Source organism: Hydra vulgaris, chromosome 13 (genome assembly GCF_038396675.1).
Source record: "Hydra vulgaris chromosome 13, alternate assembly HydraT2T_AEP".
Classification (NCBI taxonomy): Eukaryota; Metazoa; Cnidaria; class Hydrozoa; order Anthoathecata; family Hydridae; genus Hydra; species Hydra vulgaris.
Genome location: NC_088932.1, coordinates 12,065,001 through 12,089,282, shown reverse-complemented (window position 1 = coordinate 12,089,282; position 24,282 = coordinate 12,065,001). Strand labels below are relative to the sequence as shown.

General features: G+C 26.7%; 1 protein-coding gene across 1 annotated transcript in view; it reads right to left on the bottom strand.

Moving 5' to 3' along the window:
• The window catches only part of LOC105849103 (IQ domain-containing protein H), a 103,784-nt gene that overhangs the window by 28,267 nt on the left and 51,235 nt on the right, over positions 1-24,282 (bottom strand). The window contains exons 9-18 of the mRNA XM_065816592.1: positions 21,953-22,128; positions 20,934-20,985; positions 18,964-19,020; positions 11,061-11,114; positions 10,922-10,988; positions 8,650-8,756; positions 8,434-8,500; positions 8,269-8,352; positions 7,764-7,930; positions 980-1,035 (exon numbers count right to left, since the gene is read on the bottom strand). Coding sequence (XP_065672664.1) covers positions 980-1,035; positions 7,764-7,930; positions 8,269-8,352; positions 8,434-8,500; positions 8,650-8,756; positions 10,922-10,988; positions 11,061-11,114; positions 18,964-19,020; positions 20,934-20,985; positions 21,953-22,128 — 887 coding nt within the window. The remainder of the gene's footprint in view (positions 1-979; positions 1,036-7,763; positions 7,931-8,268; positions 8,353-8,433; positions 8,501-8,649; positions 8,757-10,921; positions 10,989-11,060; positions 11,115-18,963; positions 19,021-20,933; positions 20,986-21,952; positions 22,129-24,282) is intronic.

Sequence of the window (24,282 nt, the reverse complement as noted above, 5' to 3'; positions counted from 1 at the left end):
AAGTGATTAAAAAAATCGGAAATCAAAAAACAAACACAAAAAATATCTGGATTCATTTCTGTGGCAGAAATGCATCGCTTATTTTTAAAGGCAAATCAAAATCTTATAAGTAATAATTGTAAATACTGGCTTTCCCATGACATATTTAACTTTGAATTTAATATTAAATTTGGATTTCGAAGGAGTGACACATGTGAGAAGTGTGAAAAATTTCAGGCAAATCTATTAATGATGTGATTCTTTTAAATAAACTGAAATTTTAACATGAGCTTCACACAAGGAAAGCAGATGTGTTTAATATGAAAATAAACAAATAAGATGCAAAACTAAGGTAAGACACTGCAGTGATCTGTTTAGACTTTGAAAAAAATTTACTACTTCCTCTAACTGGAATTGGACAATAATTGTATAAGCATCAACTTTAGATTCACAGCCTGTGCATTCATGACAATGTAAATGAATCTGCTCACATGTAACTATTTGCTGAACATTTTGCAGCTAAGGGCCCAAATGAAGTCATTTTATGTCTGGACCATTATATTTCTGGTCTTCCAGCTACAACTATAAAGATTAGAATTTTCATGGATAACTAATTTTCACAGAATAAAAAATTTCATTGAAAAGTTTTTTGACTGTAATTACTAAACTTTTAAACTATATCAAAAAAGACATTGCTCAATTAACTATGTAATAGAAAAAACATAAATTACTTTATTAATCCAAAAATGTATTGCTTAATTAATCATGTATTGTAACTACAAGTAATTGGTTATGTATTGTAACTACACATAATTGATTACCAAGCAATCAAGTTATAGATATAGCTTGATTAATGCAGTAAGACTTTAACTTATAAAAGACAAATCATAAATAACAATTTAATAATAGTAACAAATTACTATTGTTATTGTAAGATCAACCATGTAAGAACTTAGCAAAATAGAACATGTTTACTTTTACAAAACATAAAGCATTTTACCTTTTTAATGTTTTCATACTGTATTTCAACAAAGAGGATAAACACAAGTTATGAGCCTATAGTAATATATGTATAATACATGTAATTAATGTTTATATTAATATAGTTTATGTGTTATAATATCATATAAATTAAACTAATGTACAAATGAAATGTCATCAATGACATCAAATTTAATAAGTTTAAAGAGTGTTAACAACACTCTCTGAACTCATTACCTCCAAAAACTTCTTTTAATATTTTAGAAGATATTTTTTCACAATACAGATAATGTAAGCTATTGATGGTGAGTTTTTTTACAATATAAAAAAAAATATATCAATTTTCAGCAATATAAATTTACATGTTATAAATAAATATTTATATATATATATATATATATATATATATATATATATATATATATATATATATATATATATATATATATATATATATATATATATATATATATATATATATATATATATATATATATATATATACATAAATTCAAAAATAGTCAGAACAGTGAAACAAATAGAAAATCCAGTAAACTTTTTTTCTCAAAATGTTTTTATTGAAACAATATAATTACCAAAAAAAATTACTAATACAAAATATTTTTTTTATATATTATAACTATTAGCACTAGAGGCCTTTCAAATAATCATCAGTAATGCTGTTTTTGGTATTATTGTAAGATATTTGTATTAAAAACAAAAATAATTTAATTTTCATATTATTGCTATGGGTAATTATTGATTGTGAAGGATTGAATTGTAATTATAGACAGGAAATATCAATTAAATGTATCATGTTTTTGTTTGTGCAAATGCTTTTCATATGATAACAAAAAACTTTCATTATTAAGCTCAAGAAAGACGAAAAGTTGGAAAAAAGGTTCAATTACACTTTTGTGGGCATGTTGACAAGTATAAACATGGTTGTCAAATCAATCAGTTGATAAGCCAGTTCTGCAACTGGAAATATGTCCATTTATACGTAATCTTAAATTATTAGTTTTACCAGTATATGCTTGTTTTTTGCATGTCAAACATTTTAAGTAATAAATTACATTTTTGCTGTTGCATGTGATGTGACTTTTCACTTTTTAAATAGTACTGTTAGATGTTTTAAACTCATCTACTTCTTGAAGGTAGAGTTTGACAATTTTGCACTGAATATCTTTGCATTTGAATATGCCAATCTTCTTACTAGTTACTTCAATATTTGAAGAAGTAAGTCTTCTTAGTAAGTTAGGAGGTTGTTTAAAACTTAATACTTGGTGAATATTAGAAAAAACATTTTTAATTTTTTTCATTATAAGATACTTTGAGCAAAAGGTTAGCTTCTGTTATTAAAGGTTGACAATCGAGATTACTATATAATGTTGTCACTAAAGGAAATATTTCTTTAGATTCTTTTTGTGGTGCTGGTCCTTGTAGTTTTGCATTATGGAATGCTTTTTCTATAATTTCATCAGGGTATTCACAATCTTTTAACCATGACTTAAGTTCTATTAGGCGTAATTTTTTGATTTCATAATTAGATGTAAAAACAATTATTCTTTTAGCTAAATTATAAGAAATATTCTTTTTAATGTGAAATGGATGATGACTGTTATAGTTTAAATAGCCATGGGTATTAGTTTCTTTATAGTAGATGTCTGTTTAAATTTTATTATAATTTTCAAGAATGATTGCAATGTCTAAAAAGTTAATTACACTGTAGGTGCTATCATTTTTTATAAATTCCTTGCCAAAATCTATTGTAAACCCAATAATTCATTGTAAACCCAATAAGTCATTTAATTCAGTTAAAGAAATTTTAAATTTTCTGATGTCAAGATGTTTTGGCCAAATTATAAAACTGTCATCAATATATCTAAAATAAAATTTCTTTATATCATCTACTTCATGGTTAGAAAAAAACTGAGGTAGGATTATTGAAAAAAGCCAAGTCTCTTCTTGGTAACTGATAACTGCTATTAAAAACTACTCACAGTTTTAATATTTACAATTCAGATTTACTTTTTTTTTTTAATTTTTCCCTCTCATCAAGAACCAATTGAACTTTGAAGATGTACTAATTATTTTAGACAATAAATTTTCAAAAAAACCTATAATGATGTGTCACAAGCTAAGATTAACAAAACAACTTGAATCAAAGACTGTCAACCAATTCATGGAAAAATTACAAACTTTAGTAAGAAAATGCCCCATAAAACCACTAACTGCAATTGAACATAAAGAAATGTGAGTTAGTGATGCATTTGTAGCTTGCCTTTTATCTCCAATGATTCGCCTCTTAGAATCATTTAATGATTCTTTAGAAGAACTTTTACTTACAGCAACAACTATGGAACTAGCAATCAAAGAAACTAAAAATTTTTCCCTACCTGAACAACGTCCTACCTTTGCGGCTACAAAACACTCTTGTGTTTGGTGTGGGAGTCAACAACATGACAGATCTCAATGCAATGCCTAAAACTCAACATGCAATACCTGTGGAAAAAAAAGACACTGGGCAGCTGTCTGCTTAAGTAACAAACTAAATTAAAAAAACAGCATAACAACAAAATATCTAAATAAAACACCTATAAAGGGTATGGCAACAAACTATGAGTGCAATAATGACACCAAACAAAATAACAGCCCACATATGGCCATAAACTTAGCCTCTATAAATCAACCACTTCTACTCAACTAAACTTTTTGTAGTAAAACAGCTAGTATCACCTCATATTATTGGTATAAATATTTTAAATAAACACTCAGCTCTGACACTTTACTTTGGAGGAAAATTTGAACCAACCCAATTCTGCCTTGCCCTATCATCCATAAAATGTGAACTATATGAACTTATTCTTGGAACCAACACATTTCAACTCACTCCAATTGCAACATCTTCACAACAACACAATCTGAATACAGACTTTATTAATAGTGAAACATCTTGTAGATGACTTACTAAATAAGGTAGCTATAAACAGTATATTTAGTAAAATAGACCTAAAAAATGCTTACCACCAAATCCCACTAAAAAAGAAAGATTATTCATTGACTGCCTTCAAAGCTAATGGAAAGTTGTATGAATTTAAAAAGTTACCATTAAGATGCAGTAGCAATCTTTCAATGCAACATGGATGATTTTGTCTCAAAATACAAACTACAAAAAACTTACCCTTATATAGATGACGTTATTATATGTGGATCTAATGAAGAAGAACACAACAAAAACCTCACAGCATTAAAAATAGTAGCAATGGATTTTGGAATGAAAATGAACAATGAAAAGTGTAAATTTTCTCAAACCTCACTCTGTTTTCTGGGACACCTAATAGAAAACAGAACATTTAAACCAGATCCCGAAAGGTTTCAGACCTTACAACACTACCCTATTTCGACTAACATTAAACAATAAAACAGCTTGATAGGCTTCTTTGTATACTATGCTAAATGGATCCCTAACAAAGTCTTATCAAGGCCCGAAAGTCGCATATCTGTCATAGAACAAGAAGCAATGGTTATTATGGAATGGCTTTTATGGAATGTTTATGGAATGGCTATTGTGGAATGTGGAGACATCTACTGTTTTTTGCTCCGAAACTTGATATTTAAACAGATCAAAAAGTTATTTCCTTCCTTTTTAATCCAGGAAAAATTCCCAAAATAAAAAGTGACAAACTTACAAGATGGCGCTTAGAACTATCTGAATATCAGTTCAATATTTTATATAGATCTGGACCAGAAAATATTGCAGTAGATGCACTCGCATCTACTGCAATCTACATGCACATGCATGTCTTGCCATAAATACCAATCTTAGTACACTACGACAACAACATATCAAACTATGCCACCCAGGAGTGAAATGATTGAACCACTACTGCAAAACACAGAATTTACCTTTCACTATCAGTAAAATTAGAGACATAATTTCTAACTGCCAGGTATGCTGTGAGCTCAAACCAAAGTTTTTTCAACCCCCGCCTGGTCAACTTATCTCCTCTACTAGATCATAGAAAAGACTTGTAATGGATTTTGTTGGCCCTCTTCCTTCAAAAATAGCGAACAAATACCTTTAGTCATAATTGATGAATATACCAGATACCCATTTGCATTCCCTTGCTCCCAAATCACCTTTGATTCAGTAATAAAACACCTTTTAGAAACACTTTCTCTCTTTCGCATCCCTGCCTGCATTCACTCTGATCGTGTTTGAAGGAAAAAAACTGAAAAACTTTCTTATATGAAACAGTGTCAGCAAGACAGGAACAACACCATATCAACCATAAGGGAATGGGCGATGTGAAAGATTAAACTCCCCGATCATGAAGACAATAAACTTAGCTTTATGAAGTTTTGAACTAGAAAAAACTGACTGGGAACTGGTACCCCCTGCAGCTCTATCCTCTATTTGATCAATACTATACACTTCAACAAATTCTAGTCCACACAACAGATTAGTGGGTTTCAAAAACTGAACTATTACTGGTGTTGATCTATCTGACTTCCTAATAGAATCAGGTAGTACTGTCCTATATAAAAATCACCCCCGGTTAAAATGAGACCCACTGGTAGAACCAGTCACTTTGCTTGAAACTAAATCACACCACTATGCATGTATAAAATATATGAATGGCAGAATTGACACTATATCAACACAACATTTAGCATCATGTGCAACTGCTCACATTAAAGAAATAATCCAACCACCCAAAACCTTTGAGACATCAATTTCACCCAAAAAAGACAGTTCAACAGCTATAAATATTAGCAATAACTTTAATAACTGATGAAAATAACCTGATATCACCAACTGATTGACATCTTCTGTCTGCTACTAAATATATACTTTCTTCAAATAAAACGACTACAAGTACCGATATTACACCATCCATAACACTGAGGTCACTACTACTCAATACTTACTAGTTAAAACTAACCATCCACACCATACTAGAAAACCGCCCTAAAAGTTTAATTTGTAACAAAACTTAAAATTAGTCTTGATCGGGTCTACAACATATATATATATATATATATATATATATATATATATATATATATATATATATATATATATATATATATATATATATATATGCTTATATATATATTTTTATAGTATAAAATTGTAGTTAATATATATAGTATCATAGTTGTTCTTAATGGACAGCACTTTTCTTCATATTCTGTAACTTCAGGGGTTCCTCAAGGTTCAATCTTTGGCCCTATACTCTTTTTAATTTACATTAATGATCTTCCAGATATTCTCACATCTAAGGCGGCATTGTTCGCTAATGATACTACTATTTATTATGATACTATTTATAATGATACTACTATTTATTTTTGCCATGATAAGAAGCCAACACTTTCTGATTGCTTGGAGGGGGCATTTAAGCTTGAAAAGGATCTCATTTCTGCTACAGCATTGGGCTCACAGTGGCAGGTAAACTTTAATTCAGATAAAACTCAATTTTTTTCAGCCAATTGTTATCGCAATAATTTAGATCTTCCTTTATTTATGAACGGTAATGTATTTGATGAGTCATCTACCCTTTATCTTCTTGGATTAACTCTTACTTCCGATCTTTCTACAAATACTATAATAGGCACTGCTCTAAAGAGCTAAGACATGCATACTTTTTATATTTTAAACACCATTAGTATTCTTTTTTAATGTTTACAATAATATTTTTATACTATTTAAGTTAAAAATATATATTTAATATTATAATATAATATATAATATAACTATGCACTATATATAATATAATATAATATACACTATATATAATATTATCTAAGTTATATATATATATATATATATATATATATATATATATATATATATATATATATATATATATATATATATATATATATATATATATATATATATATATATATATATATATATATATAATATATATATATATATATATATATATATATATATATATATATATATATATATATATATATATATATATATATATATATAGATAGATAAATATATATATATATACATAAATATATATATATATATAAATATATATATATATATAAGTATATATATATATATATATATATATATATATATATATATATATATATATATATATATATATATATATATATATATATATAGATAAATATATATATATACATAAATATATATATATATATATATATAAATATATATATATATATATAAGTATATATATATATATATATATATATATAGAGAGAGAGAGAGAGAGAGAGAGAGAGAGAGAGGTAGATAGATAGATATAAGACATGTATACTTTTTTATATTTTAAACACCATTAGTAATCTTTTTAAATGTTTATATTATTAAGTTAGTTTGAAATTTTAGCAGGCTATGCTTATAACTTTTTGTTTCAGAAACAAAAATCTTTAAGACTGTCGACTTAAAGGCTCAACTGCTGACTTAAGTGTTAGTAGTTGTGCCTAAATTAACTTAAAACTTTGGTTTAACAATATTCAAATATCAAAATTAAAAGTGTTTCTTTCTTAATTTTATAAAAATAACACAATAATAAACAACTATTGTGCAATCACAAAGATTGTGAATGGTTACATTTATTTTCAGAAATAGAAAAAAAAATGTTCCTGTCACTTCATATACTTTATCAATGTATTGTAATATAATAATAACTATATTTATAATAATAACTATCATTAGCTTAATTTAGTTTAAATGCATTAAATTATATAACCTATTTAAATTTTTCTGAATTTACTTTTTTAAAAAAAAGGTTGGAATGTACCTTAAACCTTTCAAGTAGGTCAGGTGTTATGAACAACAATCTTTGCTTAACTTCATTATAATCCTGTTCAGTTGCCTGACACATTGACAAGGTTAATGTGTCATAATACTCACAACATTCTTTTGATATTTCCACAGGACTAACATAAATTACTTCAACATTAGGATCTAAATAAATTTTCAAAGGACTAAAAATTACTTTAACGTAGGGATGATTTTTTACTTTAACGTAGGGATGTAAACGAATGAATGTTTTTAAAATTTCAAAACAATTTGTATTTTAATTCTTTTTTGATACATAAAAATAATTTAATTTTAGATAAAAAAATGTAAAATAAAATAATAAATAACATATGTTTTATAAACTTGAAGAAATATAAAATCATTTTTATTTGCAAAATTTAAATCATTAAAATTAAAATTTAAATCATTAAAATCATTTTTATTTGCAAAATTTTAAATAGAAACTTTAAGAAAAAGTTTTTTTTAATTTATAGTGATAATACCTTTGACATCACAAAATCTTCCAATCTGTTGATTTTGCATTGTTGCAATATTATCAATGGATCGTCGCAAGTTCACATTGTAACCTGAAAATCAAAATTTTATAAATAAAATTATAGTTATTATGAACAGAGAGAAAATTTAAAACTTTAAATGTAATATTAAACCTAATGAGGGAATATGAATGACAGTGTGTCGAGTTTTCTTAATTGTTGCCCATAAAGCTTGAAAGTCCTTAAAATTTTAAATCTTGAAAATTATTCCCTTAAGTTAAAGACTAAAAATATTCACAATAAATATTAATTTATAAATATAAATTTAAGTTTTAAGGATTCAGAAAATTCAAAAAAAAGAAAAGGTAATAAAACACATATATGTAATACTTTAGCTCTCTTTCTAAAAGTAGAAAGATAGTACATTTGATTATTTTTAAGCAGCTGACGAACCATGGTCAATTTGCACTTCATAACCCACGATAATGCTATCATAGCTAAAAAAAAATTTAACTGAATAAATGCAAACATTTAAAATTATTTTTTGTTAATATTTATTCAGTTTTGCTCAATAAATTAAACAAATTTATGATAAAAATATAGAAAAACTTTTCCTCTCTTTTTTTTTAAATAATAACAGAAATTAGGAAACAAAAACTGTAGCACAAGTGGTCTACTTTTCTACTATCTAATAAAAAATAACTGATTTTTATATGAGTAAAACCAGAATACTGTAAGTACTTATGAAAAAAAAAAGGTTTTTTTTGGGCTAGAAAAGGTAGCATTAATAGTGAAATTAAGAGAAAAATATATCAATAGTCAAAATAATTAAAAAAGATTAAATACAAAAAAAAAGTTGGAATGGAATCAACACTATGAAGAAGGATGGAATCAACACTATGGTTATTAGAAGAAAAAAAAGTGTGTTGCCAATCAAAGATAACTTTTTTCAGAGAAAACACTTTTCAAATAAAATTAAAATTTATTAAGTTTTAAAATCATTGTACTATGATATATATGTGAGGAGACAAGAAAGCCTCTATGCTAAATAAATGTAAAAAGATCTCTCCAGACTAGACTATTTGTTGATAAGTCAAAGCCAACCATAGCTGTTTTACCTGTTTTATGCACAATAAGATAATTCTAAGAAAAGTAATAATTACATTATCTCTATTATAAATAAAAAATTTAAAACTAGACAACAAAATAATAATAAGTAACTAACTTACACTAAAATAACCAAAGCGAAAATAACATACACTAAAATAACACATAATAAAATAACATACACTAAAATATTATATGCTAAAATAACACATGGTAAAATGATATACACTGAAATAATATATGCTAAAATAACATAGGCTAAAATAATATATGCTAAAATAACATACACTAAAATAACATACGCTAAAATAACATTAAAATAGCATAGGCCAATAGAATAAAAAAGTTTTGTCTTGGAACAATTTATTAAAAATTTTATATTTTTTGAAATTTTATCAAATTAAAAAAGCATTTTGTAAAAAACAAGATGGAAGCTATTTGGATTCTCAGAGAATGGAATGTCAGAGATTAAACTGTCAGATAGTCGATTACAAAAGAATGGATTGCCAAAGAGTGGAATGTCCGAGAGTGGATTGTTTAGCAACTATAAAATAACATGTACTAAAATAGCACACATTAAAATAACATACGCTAAAATAACATAGGCTAAAATAATATACACAAAAATAAAGATGCGCATAAAATTTAAATGAAAATAATTTTTTTTAATCAAAATATTAAAGTAATATAATTTCTATATTATATGAACACCAGATATTAAAAAAACATATAAAAAAGCTATATTTATAGATGATGTAGAACTTCTGTTTTTTTATTCAATTTTTTTAATTGACAGTTCAATTATAAATTAATTATTTATTAATAGCTTTATAAACTCAATCAACCAATAGAATAAAAAAGATTTGTCTATGAACAATTTATTAAAAATTTTATATTTTTAAAAATTTTATAGTAAATTTTTTCTTGAAACAATTTACTAAAAATTTTATATTTTTTAACATTTTATTAAATTAAATGAAAAAGCATGTTGTAAGAAGCAAGATGGAAACTATTTGGATTCTCAGAGAATGGAATGTCAGAGAGTAAACTTATGATAGTATATTGCATAAGAGTGGAATATCCAAGAATGGAATATCCAAAGAGCGGAATATCCAAGAGTGGGATTAAGAAAAATCTGTTTGTACAAGAATCATAATTATTAAAAATTATGGTACAGCAATTACAACACAAAGATCTGACTGCTCTAACAAACTTTTTGAACAAGACAACCATTTTATAGACATCAACTCAAGAAAAAATCTTTTGTTGTCATTTAAAATGACAATAAAAGAATCTTACTTTTATAAAAATGAAACATTATGAAACTTTTACTTATCCTAAAATAAAACATAAACTAAAAACAAAAACAGTGTTACAATAAAAAGTTCTATATTTTATTTACTTTTAGTTTTTTATGTGCATCTACTTTTTTGTGCATAAATTTACTTAACTTGTTAAACGTAAGATTAAAATGTAGAGTAAGTAAAACAAATGTTGTCCATTTTTTCATAAAATAAATTTGATGAAAAAATAATAAAATTAAATATAAAAATACAGGCAGCCCATTTTCTTTTTCGAAGTATCAAGTATGATGCTCTAGCCATGTGACAGCGCCAAGTTGCCTAAAATACATAAAACCATTTTATTCAACTTTAATGTTCAGGAATAAATAGAAAAAATGATAATTAACACACTTGTATCTTCACTGCTGCACATATATGACCATCTTTTGCTAAGAATCTCTGACCCTAAATTAAAAAAAAAAATGTAAAATAATTATCATAAAATAGAAGTACAGGAAAAATATCTGACAAAAACATGTCTTATGTAATACTTGAAAATGTTAGCATTTATCTCCTTAAATCCAGAGATTATATTTAATTTTCAGCTAATTTTTCCCCTCAATAATATGAAAACTAGGAAACATTTTTTTGATACACTAACAAAAAAAAAATTATAAATTATCAGGTGTAAAGACTGTCTGGAATGATAATGATAGAATAGGATTTTTGAAATGTTTTTAACACCACTTTTGATTTGATTTTGATAATTTTTATTGTAACAGAGCAAATTTATCTCCCTTTCAAATAATATGACAGTGATTAAAAAAAAAGTCGATTACCAATAAAAAAAATTGTACTTAAAGAAGGGGTTAGAAAATTCATTTTGAACGAGGGGCTTAACAATCAAAGAGTTTCAATTAGTTCCTTTGTGAAAAAGTATTAAGTTTAGAAAAACCTGTAAGAAGTGAAGATCTTTGTGAAAATCTCATCAAATTGTAAAGATTGCAACAAAGAATCTAAGAAAAGGGTGCCAGACAAAATGCTTTTTTCTTGATACCAATTGTAGATTTTATGATTCAATATAATGTATTTTTCATTTCCTAAGTACTTTGCTTGTAACAGTTTTCATCGTTGGCCTTCCAAGGAATTCTGAGATCTGACAATTTTTTGCCAACGTCAAGCACTTTCAAGTTGGCAGTAAGGTTGGCATTGCCGAATGTTGACCCTAATTCCGAGGGTTGGATCAGGTTAGTAATATTTGAAGCAGAATTCACTTGAGCTTTAAGTTAAGATGATTACTGTAGCTCAAGTGAATTATGCTTCAAATGTTACTAATCTGATCTTGAAAAATTTTAGGAGTATCACTTAATGATATTTGTGATATTTTAGGAGGTTTTTTGAATATTAGGGTATTTTAGGATTTATTAGGAGGTGTGGCCACCCTGTTATTATAAATAATAAATCTTAACAAAGCTTAGGTTAGTTTAATATTAGGTTTACCTTATGACAGGGACTCAACTAGAGTTTTTAAATTTGTGAGATTTTTATAAAATTGTATTAATATTTATTGAATATGCTATTGAAATTCTATTAAATATAAATTTTTTATATTTAATAAATTGAATGTATTTCTATTTAGATACACAAACTACCTTGATATGGTATGTAATAGACTTTTAGAACCTCTGTACATGTAGGAAACATGGAATGAAAAACATGGATGCTTGTGCTATTTCACTTCTCTTGCATAGTTCAGATTTTGTTAACTCATATAAAGACAAAGCTGAATTGTTTGCTAAGAACTTTTCATCAATCTCAACTCTTGATTCTGCTAATCACATTCTACCTGAAATTTTTGTTCTACTGCTGATTTGTTAATGGTAATAACTGATAGGTTTTTTGTGCATTAGATAGATTTGGAGAGGTTGAGACTATCACTCTTGGCATTTCTAAAGCCTTTGATGAAGTTTGGCATGCTGGTCTTCTCCATAAGCTCTCTTCTTAATTTGTATCAGGTAACATCTTCAACATTATTGAATTCTACCCTACAATTCGTAGAATAAAAAACTTCAGGGGTTCCTCACGGTTCTATCCCTTGGCCCCATACTTTTTTAAATTTGCATTAATGATCTCCCAGAAATTCTAAAATTTAAGGTGGGATTGTTCACTGATGATACTATCATTTATTCTTGTCTTCGTAAGAAGCCAATACTTCTTGATTGCTTGGAGGGGGCATTTGATCTTGAAGAGGACTTCACTTCTGCTACAGCATAGGGCTCTCAGTGGCTGCTGAACTTTAACTCAGATAAAACTCAACTTTTTTCAGGTAACTTTTATCGTAACAATCTAGATCTTCCTATATTTTTGAACAGTAATGTACCTGATAAGTCATCTACTCTTTGCTCAATGTTCTTAAAGAACAGAGCAATAATAAATTAGTAAAAACACTTATCTGACTTTTATCTTCAACAGCATGTTTTGCCATCAGCATTCCTGATAGGCCTGCTGATGGCGAAACATGCTGTTGAAGGTAAAAGTTAGATAAGTGTTTTTACTAATTTATATATATGTATATATATATATATATACATATATATATATATATATATATATATATATATATATATATATATATATATATATATATATATATATATATATATATATATATATATATACATATATATATATATACATATATATATATATATATATATATATATATATATATATATATATTTATATATATATATATATATATATATATATATATATATATATATATATATATATATATATATAATAACGTATATACAGTATTGGACAAAGCGTTTGCAACCAATATTAAACTATGCTAAAAAGTGTTCCTATTTTTATATGTCTTAAAAACGAAACGAACTATACTACCACAGCAAACAGTTCAGGAGTCTGGAGTCATAGCATGCTATGTCATGACCAATCAGCTGACAGGTGACAATACACAGGCGGAATTTTGTTGATAATTGCCATTTTGCAGCGGACAAAACAAGTGCAACTTTTTTGGTTTGTTTTATTTTCTTAAGTCTGGTCCGTGTCAACGTCACGGAAGTTTTTTAATAATTAAAGGAAGTATCCAGAAGTTTCCAGAGGCATGCAGAAGCTTCCAGAAGTTTCCAGTAGCATCCAGAAATATCCAGAAACATTCAGAAGCATCCAGACGCATCCAGAAGCTTCCAGAAGCATCGAAAAGAAGCATCTAGAATCTTCCAGAACAGGTTCACACAGGTTCATTTTACTATATAAGAGACATGTAAATCGACATGTAATTCAGTCAGTATATGGAAGTCAATCAGTCAGTATTATCAAGACAGTTTATCGAAGTGAGTTATATCAATGTGTTTTATCGAAGAACATCAATACAAGAAGTGAAATACAACAAGTGTTTCATTACATCAATACAGTCCACATCCAACCAAGACGTTGTGTTCCACAGAGCGTTATTGTATCATCACAAGGTAAATGTAACACGGTAAGCCTTGAGAAGCGTGATTATTTATTTTTATTATTTTTATGACTTCAAGTGCAAAAATGGCTCCCGACAGTCTTGGATTGGAACTAGGAAAGAAAATTATTGACGATTACGTAAGTGGAATGTCACAAAAAAGTATTTGTAATAAATATCGCGTGAAAAAATGGACCGTATCAAGACTATGTTCCAAATATCGTTCTACGGGGAAGTTGGCAGCAGATAACAAAGGTGGAAGACCGCGCTCAACCACTTCTAGAGAGGATTCTATGATCGTCAGATCCGTCAAGAAGGATCCCTGGATATCATCAGTCGAGATACAAAAGCAATTAGAGCTGTCTGTATTGGACCGAACAATCAGATGACGTGCTGTTGAAGCCGGATTTTTTCTAGACGCCCTGCAAAGAAACCGCTGATTTCACTAAAAAACCAGAAGAAAAGACTCCTGTTTGCTACATCTCATATTGACTGGAATGTGCAGAAATGGCGAACTGTCCTGTTCAGTGATGAATCGAAGTTCAACATCATTGGGAACAATAGCATTTGCCGTGTACGTCGTCCGGCCGGAAAATGCCTCGATTTACGTTACTGCCATAAGACCGTGAAACATGGTGGAGGCAATGTAATGGTTTGGGGGTGTTTTTCTGCTAACGGTCTAGGTCCAATACATTGAAACGATGTAATAATGGATCGTTTCATGTATAAAAATATCCTGAAAGATGTTATGTTACCTCATGCTGAATGGAATATGCCAATAAAATGGGTTTTTCAGCAAGACAACGATCTGAAACACACTGCAAAAGTAGTCAAGCAGTGGTTTCAAGACAACCACCTATCGGTGATGGATTGGCCACCTCAATCTCGGGATCTCAATCCTATTGAGAACCTGTGGGAGATCGTCAACCGCAGAATTAATCATGAAGGTGTTCGTAATAAGGATCAACTGTTTGAACAAATCCAAAAGGCCTGGGCAGCAATTCCACAAAGTTTCATTGATCACCTGATCGAATCTATGCCTCGAAGATGCAAGGCTGTGATCGACAACGAAGGATTCGCCAGGAAATATTAATAGCGAAATACAGCTTGGTCAACATTTTGTTGAGATGCACTTGTTTTGTCCAGAAGGAAATCAACATTTTTTAATACTTTTGATTAATTTATTAATTTTCGTGTACAAATAATGAACTTTGTGATGAATAAAACTTGAAGAACTTTGTCTCTAAACAGTTACATAGTTATTTCTCTAAATTGAAAAAATGCAGCACTTTTATATAAAGAAACGAAATCAGCATTATTTGGTTGCACTCGTTTTGTCCGATACTGTATATAATAATAATATATATAATAATAATAATATTAATAATATAAATATACATATGTATATAAATATATATATATATAAATATGAACTATATTTAAACAGCCCAGCCATACTCCAAAATACCAATAATGAATTAGACACCTATACACAGGTTCTCTGACTTTTGGTTCTAAAAACTAGCTCAAACATATTTCTGAAAAAAATATCTTTTACTGTAATATATGTAACCATAGTGATTGCGTATGCACTCAAAAACAAATGCAGCACCCAGCGACATATCCAGGTCTATTATGATACCAGTATAATGGCATGGTCCCCTAAATTTCTGCCCAAACTCAATTTAAAACAATTTTATATTAGCACCTAGTTTGTCATAAAAAAATTAAAATAATTCTTTATTATTTATTTTCTTCTCTTTTGTAATGATAAAACTTGTTACGATAATTACAAAATTGTTATTGATGTCTTTTAGGACAGGCATCATCCTTGAATTATGCCACGCAATTTTTTACAGTTTTTGACCCCCTCCCTCCCTTGTCACAACTTTGTAACTCTTTACTAACATATACTGTATGAGTTGTTACAAAATATAATCCCCTCCTTCCCTCCCTCCTTCCCTCCCCCCCCCCTCCCTAGAGCATGACATAATTTATGGACAACCCCAAAAGCAACATTTGCAAATAAATTTTAAAACAGATTATAAATGAATTTTAAGTCAATCAGAATGCTTAATTCAAATTTATGAGGATGAGATATAGAATATGTTGCAATTAGATTAAAATGTAAAATGCACGTTTTGATTAGATTAAAATATGAAACGCTTAGCATTTTATATTTTTATAATTCCTTTAATAAAAACATTAACTTGTTTTAAAATATACTTAATATGAATTTTAAAAAATGAAAAAAGGACAAAACTATACAAAGTTTACAAAAAATCCTTTCATCGTCATTGAAACCTAGATCAAATTTTGCTAACCAATCAAAAATATAATTAAAATGCAAACCTTGAATTAGTCTTAAAAATTTATTTAAAATCAAAAAAATAAAAGTTATTATTAATATATACAGTGAGAGCAGAATTTAATCATACCAAGTAATTTTTCAAAAGTTAAAACCTTTGAATAAAATATTGTATCATGCATAAAGTATAAAGAACTTTTTTTTTTGTCAAATTTTTAATTTGTTAAAAAATCTTAAAAAAAAAGAATTTTAAACTAAATGAAGGGGATAAAAACATTTGCACATAAAATAACTGTACAAAAAAAGCTTTACATGTGAAAGCTAAGAACAAATGCTAGTTTATTAAAATAAATGAGAAGCAGTTGCAGGTTTTTATATTTTATTAATATATTTCAATATTTAGTTGGCTCTCCTTTTACTTTAATTACATCTAACAAGTATTTTTGAACTGATTCAACTAGAAATTTGATTACTGTCGATGTTAGACCATGATTTAACAACAGCTTTCTTCAAATCTTTTTTTTTGGTAATAATTTGTTACCTATTTTTTTATCTAATTTATATATAGTTTATAAATATTCTATTGGATTCAAATCACGGCTCTGTGAAGGCCATTCTAAAACGTTTTATGCTGCTTTCAATAAAAAAAAGGTTTCAGTTTTTTTAGCAGTATGTTTTGGATCATGTCTTGTTGAAACAAAACACTATTTCCCAATCTAAGTTTTTTAGCAGAAGATTATAAATTTCCTTTTAATATATTTTTATACAAATCAGCATTCATTAATGAATTCTATTTTAACAATACCATTCCATGCATATACAACCCCATAACATTACACCTCCATTGATATGTTTAACTATTATTAGATTTATCTAATAAATCTAATAAATTTTTTAGATTAATATAATAATTAAATAAAAATTAGATTAATCTAATAAATCTAATCTAATATTAGATCTAATCTAATAGTAGATCTAATCTAATATTAGATCTAATCTAATATTAGATCTAATCTAATATTAGATCTAATCTAATATTAGATCTAATCTAATATTAGATCTAATCTAATATTAGATCTAATCTAATATTAGATTAATCTAATTAAATCTAATCTAATATTAGATCTAATCTAATATTAGATCTAATCTAATACTAGATCTAATCTAATATTAGATCTAATCTAATATTAGATCTAATCTAATATTAGATCTCATCTAATATTAGATCTAATCTAATATTAGATCTAATCTAATATTAGATCTAATCTAATATTAGATCTAATCTAATATTAGATCTAATCTAATATTAGATCTCATCTAATATAAGATCTCATCTAATATTAGATCTCATCTAATATTAGATCTCATCTAATATTAGATCTAATCTAATATTAGATCTAATCTAATATTAGATCTCATCTAATATAAGATCTAATCTAATATTAGATCTAATCTAATATTAGATCTCATCTAATATTAGATCTCATCTAATATTAGATCTCATCTAATATTAGATCTCATCTAATATTAGATCTAATCTAATATTAGATCTAATCTAATATTAGATTTAATCTAATCTATTTAGATGATTTTTTAGATGATTTTAGATGATTTAGATTTATATATTATTTGCTATATATTACTTCTTTACAATGGCTCCAACTGTTGTAAATGTTACTTGTAAGTTTTTCAACTTTTCTATAAGTATTACTTTGTTTAACCAAGTCTATATCAAGAGTTATAGTGTCATGCAGTTAGATGAAAAAATTTTAAATGTTTTTTTTTTTTTTTAATGTTATTAACTGCTGAAAATAAAATTCCAGGAATATAAATTCAATAATAAAATTGATATTTTGAAAATAAAAAAAAATTATAAAAATTCATTTTCATAATTAGCTATCAATAAAACAGTTTTGTACAACTAATTTATTTGCATGCAAATTAATACCTGTTTAAGAAAAAAAGCAGGAATTGTATAACAAACACATTTTCATATATTTTTACTGAAAAATTATAGATAAGGAAAAGTCATAATTAATTTTAAAAAATTCAGTTATTTTAATACTAATCAAGTTAAAAACAAGTTTTAGCAAAATAAAAATGTAAAAACTACATTTTTATTTTACCTTATATAGGTGCCCCAAGAAGTCCTTACGGTCTTATCATAAAGCACCCTGGATGAGCATTTAATAGGGAGTTCACACCTCCTTCCTAACCAATGTTGCAAAACTTGCCCAGATGTGGGTTTTAAACCACATATCCTTTGTTTCTGAGGCAAGTGCACTACCAATGTGCCACGGCTGCTCATCATACTTTGTACAATTAAATTCTGTTCTTGCTGTATATATGTTAATTATATGTATACGCAACATATATACATTATATATATTTACATATATATGTATATATATATATATATATATATATATATATACATATATATATATATATATATATAAGAGTATAATAAAATCAACTAATGCATTTATAGGTTATAGTAGATAATAAGATTATAATGATCTTACTGGTATTTTTATTATTTCTTCAATATCTTTTCTATTGACTATGCATGAAAGAAGAACCTGGTATAATAAAAGAAAAAAAGAAAAACTAGAATCATCAACATTGAACTTATTGGTGCAGAATAACTTGATTATACTAACTAAACTTATGTTTCCAAAATAAATGACAAGCTTTTATTTATTTACAATAATGTAGCTTACTCTCATAAAAAGGTTGAATACTTTTCTATTTTTTTCTATTCATTGAATACTTTTCTATTAATTAATTTCATGGAATACTTTTCTTAGATTTTATGAAAAATATTTGCTGTTTTATAAATATATTAATGTATTTATATAATAAACTATAAATTACATAAAAACAACAGCGTAATAATTATACAACTTTTGAACTTCTCAGTATTGCTATTTAAGTCCTTGCAAAACATCAAGGACATACTATATGACATTTTAATGACAAAAGACTTAATGAAAGTAATGAAAGTAATGAAAGCTGAAGCAATCGAGTTTATAACAATGAAAAGCTTAAAAGATGGAATTTAAACCAATGAAAAGCTGAACCAATATAAAGAATAAAATATGATTTATTTTAAAAAAGAAAAACAAAAGGAGAAATGATGAAATATAAAAAAACGTTATAAAGCATTCAAACTGGTATAACTTAATAATAAAAAATAAAATAAATTAATATATCAAATTGCTGAAAAAAAAAAGTGATAATTGATGATAACCAAAATGTAAATGGAAAAGAGTTGTAGAAGTTAAAGTTGATGCTAGATCTGATGAATTTGAAATCTATGAAAGAAGAACTTAAGATAAAAGCTTCAAAAAAAAACTAATTATTAACTATTAACAAATTTGTTGTTATATATTTTTTATTAATTAATTTCCAAAACAAAAATATTTAAAAATTGTATGCAACTACCGTGGTGTGACATAAGAAAATCCTAGTTTTCGATATCTCAATTTATAAGAGTGAATTAATACTAATAAATAATGAATTAAAATTCTTGCTTTTTGATAATATTGTAGAATAATAAATAAATTTTCAGTTTTACCCTATTTAAGACGTGAATACTTTCAAAAAAGTCTGAATTTAAGCTGTAATGTAGTTTGAGGTGATGATAAAAAGAAAGTACTATAAATTTTGTTTGGAATAAAAGAAAGTCCAAATAAGTATAAAAGAAAGTCCTAATGTTTAGTATTATATATTTCTTGAATATTAAAATGACTAATACACTTAAGACATTTTTCTGACCGAGATTCATTAATTCTACACATAATATAAAATTAAAAATTCCTTTCCATTATTCTATGTATAATTTTATTTAGTTTTAGACTTTTTAGCTTTTTTCTTGTTTTTCTTTCAAATTTTCTAGCCGAATTCGCTTCCTTTCCTGTTTCTCAGACTCTTTTTCAGCTTTTTTACTCTTTCTTTATTGCTTTTTCTCAATTCTCTTCCTTTCTAATTCTTCTTTAGCTCTCTTTTCTTCCTCTAAACTAGCAATTTATTTGTCAGATGTAATGACTGATGAAACTGTCAAGTCAAAAAGGTCACTACAGTAGAAGAGGCTACTTTATTTGTGCTTACAACCATCTCTCAACTCTATAACTCCAAACAAAAACCTTGACAAACAAGGCCACTACACAGAGAAACAAGTTGAGCATGGTACTACCAGGGCTTTGGTGTGGATAAAATTTCTTCTGAAGCAAGCACTCTACCACTACACCACTACTGCATATATACTTATGATATATAACTATAAACATATTTATGATATATATAATTTTATAATGTAAGATATATATCATTATAAAACTAAAGTAATATAAATATGTATTTAAAAAACTAAATTCTAACAGTTAATTCTATAAACAACAATTAATAAAAATATAAATTATCGATCATAATAATACTAATATAGAGTATAACACCTTAAGAAATTCAACCATTTAGAAAAAAAGGTTTTTACCTCATCTGTAAGTGTTGGTTCTCTTTCATAATTCAATCCAATATCAACAAGTCTAAAAGTCATCAGTGTTTAGATTTTGTATTAAAAAACAAAGCTTTTAAAGTGTTGAAGTTAAAAAGTAAAAAATTGCAAAAAACTTCCGAAAAAGTTAAAAAACTGTAGTGCTAACTGACCAACCTGTGATGTGAAGATACAGAAGTGGACATAAAAATACTCTTGCATTTTCAATTTTATATCTTCACTTTACTTAGGTCATCACTTTACTTGAAGATACAGAAGTAAATATGAAAAAACAGAACTGACTTGAAGATACAGAGGTGGATATAAAAATGCAAGAGTGACTTAAAGATACAGAAGTGGACATTAAAATACAGAAGTGACTTGAACATACAAAAGTGGACATTAAAAAATAAGAGTTACATAAAGATACAGAAGTGGGACTGAAAATATGGGAGTGGCTCGAAGAAACAGAATTGGATGTAAAAATAACGGTGTGACAGTGAATAATTAAACAGAGATACTTAAATATTTACTTTTTTTTCTTTTCTTTTTTCTTCTTAAAATCAAATTAATTATAAAATAATAAAACTGGAACTAATAAAGTGATATTAAAGTTTATAATATTAAAAATATTCAAAAGCAAAACTAACAACAACTAACTAAGTACTTTTTGTATTGATAAAATAGAAATAGCAAACTATGACATTGCAAAATTTCAAGACTTTCAATTGTTTACTAAAACAGTAACAAGTTATTAGTTACTAAAAGTTATTTATTTAAGATTTATTTTGGCAATATTTTGGTTGACCAATTAGTAGATAAAAAAACAAAATAACAAATTATCACTTCTTTCATCTACGACTCAATTCTGATTGATTAAAAATCTAAGAATGATATCAAATGATATTCAATGTTGTTGTTTTTTTTACTTATATCAAAGAAAATTATTATTATTATAATTATTGAAAATTACTTAGTCGTTTAGACACGCTCTTTTAAATATTAAAATCTACTTTTACTTATTTCCGTCAATAACTGCAAGAGGTACAGAATAATTGTGCAAAAGTCTTTCTATTTTTTGGAGCACTGGCATGACACAATCCAATGATGAATAGTGGTATTGTTTGAAATAAATGTATTCTTGTGATTCACAAACAATACCATCTTTTATTATAAAAGTTGTACTTTGAAATGTCTAAAGAAGAAAAATTTTTACAATTAAGTAAAAATTATTATTAGTAATCAAAAACAGTCTATTAATTTTCCTTTTATAATAGTTCACAATAATAATAATAATAATATAAATATAATAAAAAATATACATTACAAAATAAAAACATAATAAAAAAATATAATAATAATAACATTGATAAGATAACAAGAATATTAATAACAAGAATAATAAAAATTATAACTGCAATAAAAATATTTTATTAAATAAAAAAATATATTATTACAACTTTCAAATGATTTTGCTTCAATTTGAGACAACATGACTTTGAAAAACTTTTTTTTTATAATATTAGGGACTTAATGAATGTTCGAGGCTCTTGGGGGATTTTTATTGTACTGTCCTTAAAAACGACAATCAAAGTCCAATATATTTTAATGAAAGCATTTATCTTGCTCTTTTGAGTAAGCTTTTATGTTCAACTTGAATTTATTGCGATAAGTGTCAAAGATATGGATATGAAGTGACATTTCATTCGGCCTAATTTTTTATGATAACCTATAAGAATCTGAATTAACTCCACATAATTATCAGCCTTTTATTACCAAGGAAGCCATGAACAACAAAATTGTTCTAAGTTGTTTTCTCCATCCTTTTTAGGAGTTTATTGAACTTATTCTGTGATCTTTTTGATCTGTGGTCCAACAAAAATACCGGCTCAAACCATAGTTTCTAGCAGCTTCAGATCAAAATCTTGAAGGTATTTGAAAGGTGCTATCTTCTTTCCAAGCATCAGAGACAAATTGCTTGCATAACTTGATGTGGATTGTTGCCATTAGCACTTTCTAAGGTTCTATTAACTGCTCCCATTTCACATTTCTTTTGCTCACAGAGAACTTGGTTTATTGGGCCAGTCCAGTCTGAGATAGTGCACCTTAGTGTTATAGCTGTCCCAGAGGTAAGAAAAATATGAACTCCTATTCATAGTCATATTACTTTAAGGCACTCAATAATACCTTGACACTGGTGTAGTAATTGGAACAGACAGGTAGTTGTTTCTGTTGTGAAGCAACACAACACAAGGCTAAACTGTCTAAAAAAGGTTCCATTTACTTGGATTAAATGTAATAACAATAGCCTAAAAACACCTTCCGCACCCTTGCTGAAGCACAGCACATCTTTCTGACTAAATAAGTTTGAATTTTATAATAATTCATTATTCCTTTATTCAATAGTAACAGAAATAAAATCATAAAATGCAGAGATTACAATCCACAAACACTTAAAAATGACATAGCACTTATTAAACTATCGCGACCTTGTAGACTAAGCAATTACGTCAGCACTGTCGTTTACCAACTATAGAAGCAGCATAGGGACCACATGCTTTATAACAGGTATACTATTTAACTTTTGTTATGTTTTATGTTATTTTATTTATAATAGTTTTTATTAAACTTTACAAACATTGTATAACAATGCGAGTACATCAGTAAATGTTTAAGCATATGCTATATAAAAAAAAATATTCAAACAAAGTTTAAAGTATACAAGTATAATGTGCAATTACGTACATGTGCAATATGTTTTAAGTTTGGTTCACGCGTTACCATTTAGTTATTTTTTTCGTTTATTCCATAAAATAGAAATTCTTCAATTCCTTTAATTACCACCAAGTTTTTAGATTCAATTCACGACTGCTTGTATGACAATACTGGTATGACTACTTTTGAACAGTTCCAGAAAGTTCTGGAAGTTCATTAAAAGTCATAAAGATTTCTTGAAAGGTACAAAATGTTCTGGAAACAAGTTTTTTGAGCCCAATTTGAAAACAAAAACAAAAATTTGTTATATAGTATATTAAAACAAATATACTATGTAGACTATAGACTGCATAGACTAGCCTAAAACTAAAAACACTAAAAAAGTTTTGTAAAAAACTTGTAAATACTATAACTTATAAGTAATAAAAAGAAGAGAAATGGCAGGAATAGTGTGACCATTCGATTCAAAAGATCAATTAGAAAAATGTTTTTTGCAAACAGTTTTCTCTTATCCTTGAGAGAGGTAATAAGATCAGATCTAGGTATCCGAAATGGAATGTTAGACTTAGCTTTGTTAATGACACTTATGAAGATTTTATAAAGGTCTATAGAACCTAACTTCTAAAAAAAGATA